Below are 19,564 nucleotides of genomic sequence, written 5' to 3' on the forward strand. Positions count from 1 at the left end.
TCTTTCCTTGCCTCTTCCTGGCTTCTGGTGGAGGCTGTCAGTCCCTGACGTTCCTTGGCGTGTAGCTGCATCTCTCCACTCTCAGCTTCTGATGTCGTGTGGCATTTTCCTCTAATAAGGATACCAGTCAGATTAGAACCCACACTCATGACCTCCTCTTCATCCGATTACATCATCTAAAAAGACCCTTTTCCAAATAAGGCCACATTTACAGGTACCCAAGGTTAGGACTTCTACAGAAATACCTTTTGGGGGGGATACTGTGCAACCATAATATACTGTATAGCTCTTCTCTCTATGACTGTTCCTAATATTCACGGGTGGGTTCAAGTCAGGTGTCCAGGGGCCCACACTCCTCCTGGAATGGTCCCTCCAGCCCCACATAGACGCTGACATTGATGCCAAGGCCCTGGACACCAGTCCAGTCCTTGCCACTTTTTGATGGAAGTGCCTCCAACCACGAGGTCCCTTGGAGGAGCCAAAATGTGGGTCTCCTTCATAGTAAACCACGGTGCTAGTCTCTTTTCGAGATGTTAATTACTGCTTCACCTGTATAATTAGTCAGTGACAAAATTAGTGGTAATCCCAAACCACCAAAGGATAAATTGGAGTCACGCAGTGGAGAGGTGCCCCTGCCTGTCAAGCGGTGATGTGACTTCCAAGTCAGAGGGAGAAACAAACCTTTCCTTTCCTGCTGACCTCGACCCTGATGACTGGATTACTGGAAACTGTTGGCTTTTGAAACTCGATTGATTTTTTTGAAAATGTCATCAGCCCATTTTTGTTAATTTCCCCCCTTTTGACAATTTTAATGGGCAGTGCTTTTTCTTTAATTGTTCTCAAGTAATCTATACATTAGGTTAAAAAAAGACGCAAAACCCTAAAGTGGCTTTTAGCTGCTGCATATCCTTTTTGCAATGGGAAAGATATGAATAATACATAAAGGAGGAAGATACTGAAGCCTTTTTATGCTGGTGACTTGGCTAAACAGAAACCCTTGTTCAAAAGTGCCCAGTTTCTGGGGATAGTTGCCCACCTGGATCCAGCTTCTGTCAGAACGCCTGCCCGACTTTGGTTCTCACTTGGGAAACTTCCCCTTTTTTTCTCATCTTGTCATTTATCACTCAGGATATTGTAAATATCAATTAGACTGTAAGCTTCTTGAGGGTAAATTGAGTTGAAGGTTTCCTTGTTTCTGCTTTGTGGTTCCTTAGTGTGCTCTTCACCCAGAGGATAAGTTTAGAATGTTTGATTTGCAGTGTGGTCCTGGGCTTCCCCTGGTGGCTCAGGTGGTAAAGAATCTGCCTGCAATACGGGAGACCTGGCTTTGATCCCTGGGTCAGAAAGAACCCCTGGAGAAGGGAATGGTAACCCACTCCAGTATTCTTGCCTGGGAAATCCCACGGATAGAGGAGCCTGGAAGGCTACAGTCCATGGGGTCGCAGAGTCAGACACGACTGGATGACTAACACGCTTCTTCCTGGACTTTCCAGGTGGCGCTAGTGGTAAAGAACACACCTTCCAATGCAGGAGATGGAAGATCCCTGGGTCAGAAAGATCCCCTGGAGGGAGGGCATGGCAACCCACTCCAGTAATCTTGCCTGGAGAATCCTCATGGACAGAGGAGTCTGGCGGGCTACAATCCGTAGGGTCGCAGAGTCAGACATGACTGAGTGACTTAGCACACTCACAGTTAAATTGGTGGGGCTTAAGATAAACTGCTTTCCAGCCAAAGGAAGGAAAACGTTTCCTTTTCTCACTGCATTTGGGCTGTTTACTTACCTTTCTCAGTCCTTATGTGGGAAGATGGTTGGATTATCTCAGAAATTCTCTCATTTGATGAAATCTCCTAAATGCCTAGCATTCCAGTTGGGTTTCTGATGAAGGTGTAAACTCTCATTGGCTAGCAGGATTGCAGACAGGAGGCTTTGTGTCTTGTGTACAGGATTAATTCATGGAGCAGGCAACGGGAGGCATTTCATGAATGCTGAGTTTTGTTTGCCCTGTATTCCAGCACAGGTCTGGACTCAAGAGAGACATCTGTTTCAGTGTTTGTTTTCCATTATTTGCTGGTAATAATGGCTGTCATTAGAAAGTGGAGAGTTGCCAGGGGCCCTTCAGATGCTTTGTTTAATGAGCCTTCTATAGAAGAGCAGTTCTTCTTGGCTTCAGTGGAAATGGGAAATGTAGGATGAAGTCTCGGCAGTGGCAGGCAGGAAGGTTGAAGCCAAAGATTTGAAGAGGAAGTAAGAAGGAAGCCGACTGCTGCAAGGAGACTGAACTTGAAATAGAAGGAAAAAATAGAGTTTCAGACCACTGGATTAATCTCTGGCTCTGCTGCGTATTATCTGTGTGATCTTGGAGAAGTCACTTAACTGCTATAAGCCTCCATTTCCTCATCTGTAAAATGGGTGTGGCAGTCCTGCTGTGCCTGCCTCACAAAGCTGTCAAAAGGATCAAAGTGCTTTGGAAACTGCAAACCACCATGAGAGTCACAGAGAGTCATTGTTCTGCTAGTCATCATTATACCTTAATAAATGACTTTCTAAGAATTCTTAATGAGCTTCCCTGGTGGCTCAGTGGTAAAGAATCTGCCTGCAAATGCTGGAGACATGGGTTCGATCCCTGGGTCAGGAAGATCCCCTGGAGAAGGAAATGGCAACACATTCCAGTATTCTTGCCTGGGAAATCCCATGGAAAGAGGAGCCTGGTGGGCTACAGTCCATGGGGTCACAAAAGAATCAGGCACAGCTTAGCAACTAAACAATGACGAAGAATTCTTTGGAAGAATTTCCCAACTTTGGAAAGCCCTTCCCATCTGATGTGGCCAAAGGACCCCTACCCATCAGACCTAAATGTAGATGTCTAGCCCTGGAGGAAAATGTCAGAGCTTTTCAGAATTCACCTGCATCCCTGTGATGTTATGGGAGGGAGGAGACAAAAAAAGGGGGGAAGCGAAGGCAGGCTGTCTCGCCGCCACCCCAATACCCCTCATAATGTGGATGAGCCCACAGACTACAGCTCTGGTTCCTCTGCAGCTGGGTGATTGAACATCACGACTCTGAATGGGGGGACCAACTGAGATAAAGGGGAGGATACATCCTTTATGGAGGGCAAGTTGGTATTTGGAGCGCCCATTGCCTAGTAAAGAATGTTGAACGCAGCAGCATCTGCTTTTAACTGAAAGAAATCTAACTCAAAGTTGTATAAGCAAGAAAGGGAATTCTAGGTTCACATAATGGAAAGTGTAGTTGTAAGTTGGCTCCTGTAACCAAGGCCTCATCTGTCTCTTAACCAAGGCTTCATTCGTAGGCTGCCTCTCCCTTATGGGGGCAGAGATAGCCCCAGCGGCCGTAGCTGACACATCCCCAAACTAGAGGTCCCGGGGTGGTCTTGGAGAAGGTGGTGATTGGCTGATGTGGGTCACGTGCCCACCCTGAACCAATCATGTTGGCCAAAGTTGGGGACTCTGGATGCTCTTGGGTCATATGGAACAGGCGTTCAACCCCAACCCCAATTCAGATGACAAAATGGGAAGGGTGGTTATCTAAAGAGACACCAGACAGCAAGCAAAGCTTTCCAGACACCTTGCTGTCCTTGCCAGAAGTCATTCCTTGATGTCCGTTGCCTGGCAGAGGATAGGGCTGAACAGACCATGCATTTAACCCAGGTGTTCTAACTGAACTAGCTGCAAACACTTTCTGATTTGCCTACTGTATGTGGGACTCAGTACTGGGGAGAAGGAAGTAAGCATGCTAAATTGCCCTTGCCTTCAAATTACTCATCACCCAGATGAGGAAGATAAAACTTCTATGTGTATATATGTGTGTATATGTATATGTGTATATATATATATATATATGTGTATGTATGTATTAATGAGCATCCCAGTATTTGCAAGTATACGAGTGACTAAGGAAAGGGAAGGGCCCTGGCCTTACTGCAGGCGTGACCATGAGCAAGTCATTCAGCAGGTTTGGTTGGAGCTACCTTATCCATAGATTGAGGAGGCGAGTTAATATTTGTCCCATATTTCCTGTGCTGCAAATGTGATTTACAGAAGAGATGCCAACTGCCATTTCTTTTAGCGAGCACAAACACACCCTGGAATCAGGGTCACTGCTCAGGAAGGGATCAGGGCTGCATTGGGCTTAACAGTGACCGCTTGTAAAATGCCTTCAGGGAAAGGCCCCTTCACAAATCATCTCAAGGCTAACTTTTCTGGTCTCCTTCTCTGCCCCTAACTCCCTGAAACCCTATTAACCTGTGTTTGTTGAAAAAAGAAAAGGAGAAATGGGGTGGACAGACTGTGGTGTGAGGCTGGGACGGGGCAGGGGTCTTACAGAGCTGCAGAAGTGTGGGTTGGCCCCATGCACCCTAAGGCCAGGTTCTTCCTTGACCTAGAGGCAGATGAAATCATTTAAACTTATCCTGCTTGAAAACTTGAGACCTGGGGCTTCAGAGGTGCTGCCTGAAACCTGATTCCTTCCTGCACAAAGGGCTAAAAACTCTTACCTGTTGTGTGTTGACAATGACACCAATAAGCAAGAGATCCCCCACTGTCACGTGGAACTTGAGCACAAGAACCTGCTTTTACTTAGTCCCTTGATTCAACTGAAGATGAGACTTTTGACCTGACTGATTTATCAAGATTTCTCAAGCTATTTTTTTAAGTTATGATGAAAGCCAGTGCAAAACATGAAATAATAACTGGTTTTATTTTTTTAATTAAAACAGTAAATACATTAATTAAATAAAAATGTTAGGAAGGAAAAGCACCCATATTTTCATCCTAGCGCAGTGTCTGCTTTTGTGTGTGTTGTTTCCCTGTATACAAGTGGTTTATAGAGAGATGTAGCCATTCCTGACATGCTGACATCTCACGCTAATGCTGTCCCTGGGGATCCTTGTTCCTGAGGTCTGTCCAAGAGGTAGTTGTATCCAATGGCTATGAATTTGGGCTTTGGATTCAAATTCTGGCTCTGGCAGTTACTGGCTGTGTGCTTGGGCAAGTTCCCTAACCCCTCCTAGACTTTACTTGCTCATCTGCAGAATGGGGATCATAATAGTACCTACTTCACAGAGTGGAGAGGGGTTAAAAGTAAAATGAGACAGAAGAAGTACTTAGCAATTGGAGAACAGAAAGGCTCAATGAATGATAGTAAGTTAAGTGTTTCTGATGTTCTAGTAATTCATTCTCCTGGGAAGGGACCCTCTCATATCACATTTATTTTTTTACCCAGTAGTCATGTAAGCACTATAGGGATTAGGATTCTGATGGGAACTCAGGGAAAACCCAAAACTAATTTGAATGACCTGTGACATCAGGGTCAGAATTTCTCACAAAGCTGAGACACCTTCTTCCTAGCATTCTCACTTGGTCTCTTTCCTTTGGACCATTGGCTCAGTTGCTAAGTTGTGTCCAACTCTGCGACTGATGGACTGCAGCATGCCAAACTTCCCTGTCCTTCACCATCTCCCAGAGATTGCTCAAACTCATGTCATTGAGTTGCTGATGCCATCCAACCATCTTGTCCTCTGTCGCCCCCTTCTCCTCCTGCCCTCAGTCTTTCCCAGCATCAGGGTTTTTTCCAATGAGTTGGCTCTTCACATCAAGTGGCCAAAATGTTGGCGCTTCAGCTTCAGCCTCAGTCCTTCCTGAACATTCAGGGTTGATTTCCTTTAGGACTGACTGGCTTGATCTCCTTGATGTCCAAGGGATCAAAGAGTCTTCTCCAGCACCACAGTTCGAAAGCAACATTTCTTCAGTGCTTAGCCTTCTTTATGGTCCAGCTCTCACATCTTGTACATGACTACTGTAAAAACCATAGCTTGAACTATACAGACCTTTGTTGGCAAAGTGATGTCTCTGCTTTTAAATATACTGTCTAGGTTTGTCATAGCTTTTCTTCCAAGGAGCTAGCCTCTTAATTTCATGGGTTCAGTCACCATCTGCAGTGATTTTGAAACCCAAGAAAATAAAGTCTGTCATGGTTTCCATTTTTTCTGTATCTATTTGCCATGAAGTGTTGGGGCTGGATGCTGTGATCTTAGTTTTTTGAATGTTGGGTTTTAAGCCAACTTTTTCACTCTCCTTTTTCACCTTCATCAAGAGGCTTTTTGGTTCTTCTTTGCTTTGTGCCATTTAGGGTGGTATCATCTGCATATCTGAGGTTATTGACATTTCTCCTGGCAGTCTTGTTTCCAGCTTGTGATTCATCCAGCCTGGCATTTTGCTTGATGTACTCTGCATTCAAGTTAAATAAGCAGGGTGACAAGTAACCTTGACATACTCCTTTCCCAATTTTGAACCAGTCCATTGTTCCATGCCTGGTTCTAACTGTTGCTTCTTGACTTAAATACAGGTTTCTCAGGAGGCAGGTAAGGTGGTCTGATATTCCAATCTCTTTAAGAAACAACAACTCATGTGGTACATCCATACTGTGGAATATAACTTGTCACAGAAAGGAATTGAGGTACTGGTATATGCTTCAGTGCAGGTGAACCTTGAAAGCATTATGGTACATGAAAGAAGTCAGCCACAGGGGACCACATATTTTATGTGTCCATTGTAATGAAATGTTCAGAATAGGGAAATCTGTTGAGACAGACAGTGGATTAGTGGCTGGTAGTGGATGAGGCAGTTTGGGAGGAAATGGGGAGTGACTGCTAACGTTTCTTTTGTGGATGATGAAAAATTTCTGTAATTAGATGGTGGTGATGTAAATATACTAAAACTCACCAAACCGTACACTTTAAAATGTGATAGATGGAGACTTCCTTGGTAGTCCAGTGGTGCAGTTAGGACGTCACTCTTTTATTGCAGGGGGCATGGGTTTGATGCCCATGCCCCCTTGAGCCATGTGGCATGGCCAAATAATAAAAATAAAATCAAATGTGATATTTTAATTATTTCTCAGTAAAGCTGTTACTAAGAAAACAACCAACCAATCAGTGGTATAACTGCTTCCTGTTTAATGAACAAGAAGCCAAACTTCCTTGAATGAATGAATGGGCCACCAACCCTTGTGATTAAGCAGCTACCAAGCACTTATTGAACTACCCTGGGTACCAAGGGCAGATGTAAAGAATCCTAATTATGATTTTTCCCTCAAAGAGCTTGAGAGGATAAGAAGAGAAATTCAATTGTAAATGTCTTTGGTTTATTCCTCGATTCCTTTGCTACCCTCATTAATTCAAGTATTAATATTGGTTGTGTTCACGCTATATGCCAAACAACCATTCTGAGTTCCAGAAATAGAGCAGTGTGTCAGAGCCTAAAGTTTGTTGGAATCAAATACAAAGAGGGTGTCAGTTTATAAAAAAAGAAGTTTAAAAAAACCCAACAATCCATTACTTTAAAAAAATAAAATAAAAACTTCAAGGGGCTCAAAATAATGAAAACAATGTTGCAAAAGAAGAACAGGGTTGGAGGACTTTCACTTCCCAGTTTCAAATTTTTGGAAGCAGTCAGGTCAGTGTGGTACTGCTGTTAGGATAGATATACAGATCAATGAATCAGAATTGAGTGTTCACTGTGTCAATTACATCTCAAAACTGGGGGAAAAAAAGAATTGGGAGTTCAGAAATAAATCCATACATTTATGGTCACTTGATTTTTGACAAGGGCGTCAAGACTTTTCAGTGAGGACAAGAATAGTCTGTTTAGCAAATGGTGTTGCTATTTGACAGTGCCTGCCTGGTAGCTCAGTGGTGAAGAATCTGCCTGCCAGCGCAGGAGACAGAGGAGACATGGGTTCGATCCCTGGGTCGGGAAGATCCTCTGGAGAAGGAAATGGCAACCCACTCCAGTATTCTTGCCTGGGAAATCCATGGACAGAGGAACCTGGTGGGTTATAGTTCATTGGATCACAAAAAACACAACTCAGCAACTAAGAAGCAACAATCCATGTGCCGAAGAAGGAAGCTGAACCTCTACTTCAGACCATATACACAAATTAACTCAAAATGGATCAAATACCTCAATGTAAGAACTAAAACTATAAAACTCTTAGAAGGAAACATAGGTACGAATCTTTGTGACCTTGAATTTGGCAATGGATTTTTAGATATGACACCAAAAGCATCAGCCACAGAAGAAAAAAGATAAGTCGCACTTCATCAAAGTTATAAACTCTTGTGCTTCAAAAGTCATCATCAAGAAAGTAAGGTGATGGTGAGACAGTGATAATGTAGCATCAGAAGTAAAATTAACAGATTTTCATTGATTTTGGAGGGGACCTGGGATAAAGAATGCTGGGTGGAGGGTTAGTGGCTTGGTTTCTCATCGCGGCCACCTCCACCGGTGCTCTATGGCAGTCTTGGCACACAGGCCTGTTGTCTTTCTCTAACCCACTGAGGTCCACCCCAATCACTGCTCACACTGGTCGTGAGGAATAACGCCATTTCAAGCCGGTTTGCTCTTGTAAACTGGTTTACTCTTGACCAGGAGGGACTTCTGTTAAAAACATCCCCTGGGCAGAAACAACACGCATGTCCAGTATCTGATGAATGGATACACATACAATGAAATATCACCCAGCCTGAAAAAAGGAGTGAACTACTGATAGAGGCTATAACATGGATCAACCCTGGAGACTTGATACAATGTGAAATGTCTAGAATAGGCAAATTCATAGAAATAAAAAGTAGAATAGTGTTTGCCTGGGGCTGGGGACAAGGGAAATGGGGAATTACTGCTTAATGGTTAAAAGGTTCTGTCTGGGATGATGAAAATTTTTGAGAATGGTGGTGGTAGTTGTGTAACATTGTGAACATATTTAATGTCAAGGGGTTGTACACTGAGAAATGGTTGCAGTGGAAAATTTTATGTTATGTATATTTTACTACAATTAAAAAAAATCCCCTGGGGAATCAGTGGAGCTACGGACTAGCTGGAATTGGTGTCTCATGGAATAGACCTCAGATGTAGGGTTTTCTCTGAGTTGAAATGCTGTTTTTATTTTTACCTTATGGATAACATAGCCATTTGTGAGAAGGGGTAAAGAGTTGGAGAACGATGGTTAGTACTTGAATGAAGTTCATACTTTCGTTCTCCTGCAGTTGGGACTGAGCGGGACTGTGTGAAGCTGTCTGCCTAGGGACGCCCGGCTGGGAGAGGGCTTCTCTTGCCCACTCTTCCAGGTGGGGCTGTACTGTGATGGGGTCTACATGACTCCTATTTTGTGGCCGAAAGCACGGTGAAGTGGGGCCAGACCCTGTTGAGAAGTGGGTGAAGCGTGCGGCCTTCCCAGGGGACTTGAATCTGATGTGATGTTATTGTCTCCCTAACAGAAAAGGGAGATTTCATCGCCCTGGATCTTGGCGGATCTTTCTTTCGAATTCTGCGGGTGCAGGTGAATCACGAGCAGAACCAGGCTGTTCATATGGAGTCTGAGGTTTACGACACCCCGGAGAACATCATGCATGGCAGTGGAAGCCAGGTGGGTCTCTACTTCCCTTCTGACTAGCCCCTGTGGCCTAAGCATCAGCTCCAGGGTACCCCCAGGAACCAGCCCCAGAGCAGTGGTGCGCCGAGCCCTGGGGCGAGTCCATCATAGGCATACATAGAGGACTCCCGGGTGGAAGGGTATGACTGCCTGAAGAGATCCCCACCGTGTGAATGAGCTGGAGGATGGGAGGGGGCTACTGGTCCTTTCAGCTGCTGGGCCTTTCAGGTGAGGGGTGTAAAGAGGAGGCCCAGCGGGTAAATGCATTCATTCCCTAAGAATCCTGGGGTGGTTCCCCAGAAGAGGGAGAGCAGAGCCCTTGGATGAAAGCCCTTCTTCCAAGTCATAGTCCGCCTCACCCAGTTCCCCCAAGGCCTCGGCCTCATCAGTTGTGGCTGTCACCTTGTGGGACATCAGGAATCTGAGTTCAGAGCCCCAGGACTATTCTAAAGGGCTCCTGGCTTCCAACTGAATAGTCTCCTATGAGACCTTGGCATGGAAAGCAGCGAGGGCAGGGCCTTGCCTGGAAAGTCACCATCCCTTCCTCTCACACTTGTAACCCCTGCCAGCTGAAGGGCTGCCTTCCTTTGCTGGCCGAGGCCATGCGCGTGCTCAGAAGGGCCTGTCCACCCTCCTGCTTCCCCATCTGGTTGTGGTGGGTGGTAGGTCGCAGGCACACTGAGGACCCTGTGATCAGGTTGTAGGCAGCCCTTGACAGGCTTGCAGTCATTTCTGGTCCTGTTCTGCTCCTTCCCTTCTCCTGCAGATGTTCTGACCCCTCCCCTCCTGTTTAGAGCTCGCCTCCTAAGTCATGGCTATTGTCAGGATATGTATTATTCAGAGCTTGCCAAATATTTGTTTTAGGGAGGGTGTGTTCACAGCAAGGTTCATGACTAAGTTCTGCAGAAAACCTAATGGCTCTGGGCTGGACTTTGGGATGAAGCCCAGCGCCTTCTCTTGACTCCTCTTTGTTCCTAAATTCCCGTGGCTGGGACCTAATGCAAACTCCACCTTTTCCTTCTACCAGAGAAAACGGCTAATCCTGGTCTTTCACCTGCTGCCGAGGAGGGGCAGGGGTTGTGTTCAGAATTTTTCAGACTGTGAGCATTGATGGGGACACTGTCCTTAGGCCACTTTTTATCGGCCATTGAAACGGGTGCATCACTCATCGGATGCCCCTGCCCAGAGGTCTCTCCACTATCCCCACATAACAGGGCTGCAGAGATTGGCTCATTCATTCAGTGTGTGCATGAAGGCTGCCAGCGAGTGGGTCTCCTCACCCTGCCCAGTGCCCACCACATTGCTCCTTTCTGCAGGTGGCCAGCAGCTTCCGGTTGGCATCTTGCTCCTTCTATTTGCCAACAAATACTGATTAGTCACTCTTCCCCATGGCCCTTGGGAGGAGCCACCTCTGCCTCCTGCCTGCACCTTTGGGACTTGCCCCCCATGCTGTGGACATTCCTGTGAGTCTTGGCTTTTTAGGAGCAGGGTTTGTAAATTAAGGGGATGCCCTCCTTCAGGTGCATGCTTTCTGCATCACTTCTGCAGTGACTTTTTTTTTTTTTTTTTAAGATTTTTAGAAAAACATTTATTTCTTAAAAGTTAACATGTGCATACTGCTGCTGCTGCTGCTAAGTTGCTTCAGTCGTGTCCGACTCTGTGTGACCCCATAGACGGCAGCCCACCAGGCTCCCCCGTCCCTGGAATTCTCCAGGCAAGAACACTGGAGTGGGTTGCCATTTCCTTCTCCAATGCATGAAAGTGAAAAGTGAAAGGGAAGTCACTTAGTCGTGTCTGACTCTTAGCGACCCCATGGACTACAGCCTACCAGGCTCCATCCATGGGATTTTCCAGGCAAGAGTACTGGAGTGGGGTGCCATTGCCTTCTCCGCATGTACATACTAGGAAACCAAAAAACACAAGAAGCAGAAGACACAGTCATCCAAAATCGTGAGCAGTTTACCGTTTGATGTGTCCTTCTAGGTCTTGTTTGTTTACACAACAAAGCATCCATTTTTATGTAATTAAGATCATACAGTTGTGTATCATGCTTTTTCACACATCGTGAATATTTATTGTTTCAGAGTTCCGAAGCTAATGACTCTTCTAATTGCTGCCCCCAGGACCTTGTCTGTCCCAGCCTCTGTCCCCTTCTTCCCAGCTCCAAGATTACTTTGTTTCCAGCTGTTTCTGCAGCTGCCCCTTTCAAGCAGTTTGCAAAGAAAAGATGTTGATGTTGATGAGGATAATGATAATGTTATATTATTAGAGCAAATACTTGCATAGAACTTGTTATGTATGTCACTGATATAAGCCCTTTATACAGATTAACTCATTTAATCATCATTACAACTCTGTGGGTAGATATTATTCCTGTTTCACAGATGAGAAGATTGAGGTTCAGATGTTAAGTGATCAGCCCCTTGGGTCACACAGCACATAAGCGATAAAGCTGGGATTTGAACCTGGGCAGTCTGGCTCCAGATGTGACAGTTTTAGCAATGTGGGGCACTCTTAGACTGGGTCTTTGTTTTTAATTAATTAATAAATTAATTAGTGTTTTTACTAAAAATTTTTGAGAGTATAGAAATGTGTGGGCAAGGAGGAAGGTTCAAGAGATCGAGGGAGGAGAGGGTTGGCAGTTGAAAAATAGGGATGAAGCGGCAACCTCTTGTCTAGAAGTTTGGTGTGAGGTTAGCAATAAATATCGGTGGCCCATTTTTCGGATATCTCTTGTTGACCATAGAATACTCTAGTCCACAAAGGGCCCCATTTTGCCTGTGAAGCAGCTCAAACTCACAGCTGGTGAATTGTGCTGAATTCTTGGGACTGTGATCTCATGTTCAAACATAGGCAGGAATTTTTGACAGATTTTAAAACCTTTTACTCTAAATAATTTTAAACTTTCAGAAAAACTTTAAGATAAGCACAGAGAGCTTTTTATGTCCTTTATCCAGATTTCCCAATTAGCTATTTGTTCTACCCTTTTTTCTCTCTTGCTCTACACACACACACATAACACACACACACACATAACACACACGGAAACAAAGTATCTTGAAAGTGTCAGAACAGCTTTACGCGTTAATAATTGCAGAAATATAATTGCATCCTTCTTAAAACATCACTTATTTAGCTTGGGGAGTTTTGAATACTAAATAACTTAAATTTATTTAAATTAAATAAATGTGCATGTTGTCAGGAAAGAAAAAAAAAATGTTTTTTAGTCACTAAAATTTTGAGTGCAGAGAGGCTGGGTAACTTCCCTTTTTGGTTGGTCAGACAGGAGTTAGCCTGGGGGAAGCTTCCTGTCTATTCTGAGCAGGCTTGTCACCCCTGCGTTGGGACATTCCACAAATGGCATTTCCTTTTTAGCAGAGTGCAAAGGGGTGGGTGTGTTTGACTTCAGTCCAGAGGCTGCTTCCAGCGCCCCAGCCCTGTGTAACTCACTTCCCTGCCTCTTCCTGCCCGCAGCCTGCCTGCCTTCCGCCCAGCCGGCTCCCCTGAGGGCCACGGGGAGCCTGGAGCTTCTTCCGGCAGATGACGTGGGGCGAGCTGTCGGGCTTAGTAATGGGTTTACGTCGCTCAGAAATGTAGGTCGCAGGAAGCTTAGCTGGGCTCTCCCAGGGAAGGTGGTCATGTGTCTCCTTGGTCAGAGTTGCCGCTGCCACCATGGCCTCAGTAATAGTGACTCAGAGACAGAGGCTCCCAAGTCAGAACTGACAAGCTTTCCTTTCCTTTGGCAGGAAGATCAGACTGCAGAGCTGGGTCAGAGACACCTGGGGAAAGATGGGGATGGGAATATTGACTTCTGGCCCCCTCTGGGGGCAGCCGTGGTGCCTGGCCCTGCTCTGGCTAGGTCCTTCCTGGGTTCCTCCTACACAATTTATCCGACGTTTAATTTTGGTTTCCTCTGTCCCCTCAATGTGTCAGAGAGCTCCGACAGAGTGGCCCGGAGTGAGTAGACTGTGGTTTTGGTGAAACTGTCTCTTCTCCCCTAGAACCAGAGCCCTAGCGGGGAGAGGAAGTGGGTGCTGCTTCTGGTCTAGTTGTGTTTTATCTGTAAATTCAATCTGGAATCAGAAAGCTGTGGATTCTGGCAAATGGTCCTTGTGCCATTCCCCGACTCCTCCCTGTTCTGGGTTCTTGTTCCTCCATAGCCCTTTATCCCAGGCACCACCCCCACAGCCTGGGGACCAGCCCCCTCCCCTGTATAGGTCTCCCCCCAAATCCCTTTAGATGAGGAGGGAAGAGAAGGAGAGGGGAGGTGACCTGCCCCCTCCTCAGGCATTTGCGGGGGATCTACCCCCATGGACTCCACTCTTTCCCGTGGGCTCTCTCCTGGACACATTTGTTAAAATCAAACCTGAATAGAACTATAAGTTTAATATGGTGGTGGGGAGGGGAAGGACTGCAGCGAGAGCCTTCGGGCAGTTGGCCTTGCCTTGGCTGAGCTTGCTTCCTGTGACAGTGGTTCAGCCCTGCAAACGCTGCATTCTCTGGGCTTCAAGAAGCTCCATTAGCTGTGTCAATACCATGCACACTGGAGGCCTAGTGTTAGACGACAGCCACGTGAAAAAAAAAGAGGGGTTACCTAGACTGTGGCATGGTTGCCAAAAGAGCATATATATGGTTTGGTTCTATTAATGGAGGTAGAGAGCTAAGAGAAAGGGAGGTTCTTAGTTCAACTAAGCTTTTTTTTTTTTTTTTTTTTTTTTATCAGAACACATGTGAAATATTATATTCAGTTCTGGATATACTTTAGAGAAATAGGGAGGTATTGGATAAATCCAAGAAGTTGCCTTAGAGGGGATGAGCTTGCTGTCATTGACAGTGTTCACACAGAGGCTAGGGAAACAGTGTTCTGACTTCTTTCTAGTGGATTCTAAGATACATATGCATATCCTGGCAACAGGTTGTAGAGCCAGCAAGTTCTACAACAGGCCGTAGAACTTGAATTGCAGTTCGCTAAATAAATCGTAGTCTGTTCACACCATAGAATACTGTGCAGCAGTGAGAACCAGCACTGGTTCTCACACAACTACGTGGATGGCCCACACACATAATGTAGAGGAAAAGAAGGCAGACGCCTCGGAGTGCACACTGCTGTTCCTTTTATCCATAGTAGACAACCATGCAAAGGGTGTTGGAAGTCAGAGTGGCCTGCGAGGCCTTATGAGTTTGGGTGGCAGTAGCAGTGACGGCACGGGAGGGTGTCTGGGTGCTGACACAGGTGGGTGCACCTTGTGAGAATCCAGTGGACCCTTCACTTAGGATGCGTGCACTTTTTTTTGCATGCATATTGAACTTGAGTTAAAAGTAAAAATTGGATAACTCGAAGATTGTGAGATCACTCAAGTGGCCTGGAGGCTAGGCAATTGACTCACAGAGCTTCTGGCACGGACAGTGAGGGAGAGAGAGATGATGGAGTTAGAGAGAAGGGGCCAGATGGCCACTCTGCCTGGATGGCTGCTGGCGGTCCATGGCCTGTGTGTAGTGGAGGATGAACTGTTTTTCTCTTATTTTCACATTTCCTAAATACCCAGATGATACATCTTAGTACCCAGGTGATACATGAGAGGCCATGTGAAGGCTTAAAAAGGCCTCCTAAGCCGTGCTGGCCCACGAGGCAGGCTATTTTCAAGGGACTCTACTTTGCCAGTCATGCACTTCTTGGCTTCTCTTTTTTTTTTTTTTGACTGTGCTGCACATCATACATGATCTTAGTTCCTTAACAAGGGATCGAACCCACATCCCCTGCAGTGGAAGCATGGGGAGTCTTAACACTGAACCTCCAGGGAAAGCCCCACCTGGCCGCCAGGTGCCTTGGGATGGGCAGCAAGGGTAGCCAGGCTCCTTTCCGTGTTGGGCAGAGAATCCCTCACATTTTCCTGAAGTGCTAAGTCCTCTTTCTCCTTCCCAACTGCTCTCTTGTGCTTCCTCCAGCTTTTTGATCACGTCGCTGAGTGCCTGGGAGACTTCATGGAGAAAAAAAAAATCAAGGACAAGAAATTACCTGTGGGATTCACGTTTTCTTTCCCTTGTCGGCAATCCAGAATAGACGAGGTAAGACGTTCTGGGATTATCAGGCTTCCCAGACACCCCAGAGGGGAAATGCTAAGGAACCCTTTTCCTTTCTCTTACTGGATGGTCTGCGTGTCTTGTATTTTTTTTTTTTTTTTTTTTTCAGAAGCATTTGTAGAATGAATGTAAGGTCATGATAACCATGTTTATTTTTCAGTTGCTTCAGTTATATGTGTATTTTTCGTGACAAATCATGATATTTGTGGCCATTTGGTAGAGAAAACCATTTCTTAAACTCAAGCACGTGGAAGAAAACAAAGCAGGGTTAGTGGCCTTTCACGAGGACTGTTGTCAGTACTAGTTTCCCTTGGGTTTTGAGAGCTGAGGCTTGACAGCCACGCTCCTGGGCAGAAGACAGGGTGAGACTTCCCTGCTCCCGCCGGAAGAGGCAGGAGATGGGCCGGGAGTGAAGCGGCTGCTGGCTGTTTGCTGGTTCACCAGTGGCCGTGGACCGAGTGCCATCCTTGTGGGTTGGGCTAGGCCCTGGGAGAAAGCTGCACACAGGTGTGGCCTGCCTGGCAGAGGTGCTGTCTTCCAAGAAAGAAGACGTTGCAGAAGTGGATAGGGAACGTCCTCGGGGGCACAAGAGCCCCACAGGGCAGAGCAGAGCAGATGGTGCCTGGCAGAGAAAGAGCCAAAAGTGTGGCCGCCACCTGCCAGCCTTGACCCTTCTCTGGGGAGGGCTTGCTCAGCCGGGCATGCTGCCTGCTAGGAAGCCAGTGGATCCCAGGATCTAATTACCCATCTGGAGGCCTGTGCCCGCTCCTCAAGGCTGCCTGGGACCTTCAAGAGTGTCTAGACCAGCTGCCTTTTTTGACAGATGAACAGAGTCACCCTCAGAGGAGTTGGGAAGACTGCCCACGAGGAAATGGACAGAAGTGGTGGGGATAGGATCGATGTCTTGATTTCCAGTCCATGTTCTTTCCACAGCACCGTGTTTTCCAAGGCTTTGGGGGGGCCTGAGTGTCGAAAGGGTGATAACAGTGTCTGGGGGCTTTTGGAATGCCGGGTCAGCTGCAGGCTGCTGCCCGCCCTTCCTGATGCATCCTGCATGGAGGCTACCTGGCTCTCGGAGCGCAGGGCAGCGCAGTGTGGACATTCCCCCATCCCTGTGTCACCCTGGAGACCACGGGGCCTAAGTAGCAGCTCTTCCCAAACAAGCCGCATTTATAATGACTTCCTGTACTTGGGGAATAGTCACGTAGAACAATAATCTTTTCTTGGATCCTTGATTTAAGGAAAAAGATACAGAGGCAATATGTAAAACTATTGAAATACTATAAAGGTGTAAGGCAAAACGTAAAATTGCTACGCTTCTGTAGTCTCAAGTGAATTACCACTGGGTATCTGTCCTTTGTGTTTCTCTAGAAATATACACACGGAAATGGATTATACTGTATACGTAGAGTCATCGCTTACAAATGGGACTTACATTCCAAACTTGTGGAAGAGGCATGAATCACAGTTAGTGTTATCCTTTAAGCTTAGGACTTGGCTCTTAGAAGCACAGTAGCCAAGAATTATCTTAGCATTTTGTTTCTCTTCGAAATTTGGCTCTGACGAAAGAAAGTTCCTTGGGGCCATGGAAACCAAGGTCTGGTTTGAAAATACAGACAGGTGGTCAGGTAATAACAGCATTTCTCTTTCTAAATGAAGTCTGGCTGTGCAGTTGACACCAGTTAGATCTGCATGCTGTGTGACACCACCGCACTAGCCAGCCACTGACTGAGTGTGAGCTGCAGGGTTTTTTTTTCCTGTGGCAGCCCCCAGAGAAATCCATTGTGTGGATGGATAAGCAGGAGATAAGAGTCTGGGTCTGTTACCCGATGCAATGTGTCCCCCACAGCCCCCCGGGCCTCAGCTTAGTCACTGTCCTTGAGCAGACTCCCCAGGGACCTGGAGGTTGCGGAGGCCTCCTAGCCCTCTTCCAACCCCTCTGTGCTCTCCTATGCAGGCCATCCTGATCACCTGGACAAAGAGATTTAAAGCGAGCGGCGTGGAGGGAACTGATGTGGTGAAGCTGCTTGACAAAGCCATCAAAAAGCGTGGGGTAACTTCTCACTAGCCACTTGTCTTGACCACCTAGAGGTGGGGAGTGTGGGGAGAAGGCTGTGTGACTAAGGTTCTTTCAGGGGACGGTAGTGCATGGCCTGTGGTGGTGGTGTGGGTGTAGGTCCTTGAAGACCGAGGCAGGTGAGCAGTGAGAGCTCACAGTCTGGAAGGTCGGGGCTGGTTCAAAGCAGAGCTGTCCGAGGTGCTACCAAAGAGCCAAGCTCTTGGGCAGGGGTTGGCCTCCTTTTGACAGGAGAGCAGCTGTGCAGGGAGCTGGTGTGATCGAGTGCAGCATGCCAGGGTTGCAGCAAATGCAGAAGGCACACGGATGCATTGGGATGTTTACACAGGGCTGTGGCTCTGTGAGTGAACTCCACACTGAAAAGAATCGTAAGCCAAATAATGAAGGGCACCTTTTTGTCTCCATAATGTGATCACTGGGCTTGAATGTGGTGAATTTGAGTGCCCGCAGTGATGAAAGCAGCAGCGGAGACTATGAAATGAGAGCCCTCCAGCCAGGCTATCTCAAAGGCTGGTGGTCTCTGCTCCACATGTGAGTGGGCAGTGACCCCCTCTTCTCTCCCTCCAGGACTACGATGCCAACATTGTGGCTGTGGTGAACGACACGGTGGGGACCATGATGACCTGTGGCTACGACGACCAGCAGTGTGAAGTCGGCCTCATCATTGGTAACGCCCGCCCTGTCCTTGTCCCTTCCTGAGGCCGGTGTTTCCAGCTGGCGCTGCCGTCTCTCTCGTGACATGGTGTGGTCACAGCTGCTGATCTTGTCTGCCTCGTCCAGGTACCGGCACCAACGCCTGCTACATGGAGGAGCTGAGACACATCGACCTGGTGGAGGGCGACGAGGGAAGGATGTGCGTCAACACCGAGTGGGGGGCCTTTGGGGACGACGGGGCCCTGGAGGACATCCGCACCGAGTTCGACCGGGAGATAGACCGGGGGTCGCTCAACCCCGGGAAGCAGCTGTGAGTCCCACCCTTTCTTACTAGTCATAGAGAGGACGTATGGGACGCTTAAGGGGAGATTTGGGGTGGATGACGAGAGGGGCAGGAAGCCAGGTGATCACAAAAGGATCACCCATCAAGTGTATATTATCTCACTTTTTTTGAGACACACACAGCTGTGGTGTCTGCAACATTGAAAGCGTATTTTAAATTATTTTCTCCTTATTAATTTTTATTGAAGTATAGTTGATTTACCGTGTTGTGTTGGTTTCTGCTATACAACAAAGCAAATCGCTTATATTGATATATTTATCCACTCTTTTTTAGATTCTATTCCCATATAGGTCAGTGTATTGAGTAAAATTCCCTGTGCTATACAGTAGGTTCTTATTAGTTATCTGTTTTATATATAGTAATAACGTGTATGCATCAATCCCAATCTCCCAATTTACCACCCCCCAACTCCACCCCCAAATTTCTGTTTAATTACACTGTGATTGTATTCTTGTATTTTAAACATTTTAAAAATTAAAAGCACAGAAGCATTAGCCTGAAGCTAAGGTTTAAAAACATTTCCATATGATGTCCTCAGTAGGGTTTGCTGCTGAGGGTGGGAGAGGCCATTCAGCATGTGGGGTGTCTGGCGAGCAGGGAGAGCAAGCAAGTGTCCATTCATTCTGCACACACTTCTTGAGCACCTGAGATGTGCCAGCTCAGTGCTTGGCTCCAGGCATACAGAGTGGCACCTTCCCTTCCAGAACTTAAGGTCCTGTTGGGGAGGGAAGTCACATATACAAATACCTGTCATGCAGGGGAGTGGTTGGGAGCCGTGTGAGTCATGCAGACTGTGGGGAGACCTTCTTCCGTGTCATGTATAAGCCAGATGGGTCACAGCTGATAAAGAACATCGCATCAGACTTCTCTGGCAAGTTGGTCTTGGCCTTGGAGAGCTCTGGCCACAGAAGTATGAGTGATATTATTCAGGCTGGCGTGGGCATTGCTTCCTGTGAGCCC

At 46.7% G+C, this 19,564-nt stretch overlaps 1 protein-coding gene across 2 annotated transcripts in view; it reads left to right on the forward strand.

Annotated features, from left to right (window-relative positions):
* Positions 1 to 19,564, forward strand: part of HK1 (hexokinase 1) — a 70,735-nt gene that overhangs the window by 21,352 nt on the left and 29,819 nt on the right. For both annotated transcript variants that reach the window (XM_044942200.2, XM_006060317.4), the window contains exons 3-7: positions 9,295 to 9,443; positions 15,396 to 15,515; positions 17,488 to 17,583; positions 18,175 to 18,274; positions 18,388 to 18,571. In XM_044942200.2, the coding sequence (XP_044798135.1) occupies positions 9,295 to 9,443; positions 15,396 to 15,515; positions 17,488 to 17,583; positions 18,175 to 18,274; positions 18,388 to 18,571 (649 nt within the window). The remainder of the gene's footprint in view (positions 1 to 9,294; positions 9,444 to 15,395; positions 15,516 to 17,487; positions 17,584 to 18,174; positions 18,275 to 18,387; positions 18,572 to 19,564) is intronic.

Source organism: Bubalus bubalis, chromosome 4, assembly GCF_019923935.1.
Source record: "Bubalus bubalis isolate 160015118507 breed Murrah chromosome 4, NDDB_SH_1, whole genome shotgun sequence".
NCBI lineage: Eukaryota > Metazoa > Chordata > Mammalia > Artiodactyla > Bovidae > Bubalus > Bubalus bubalis.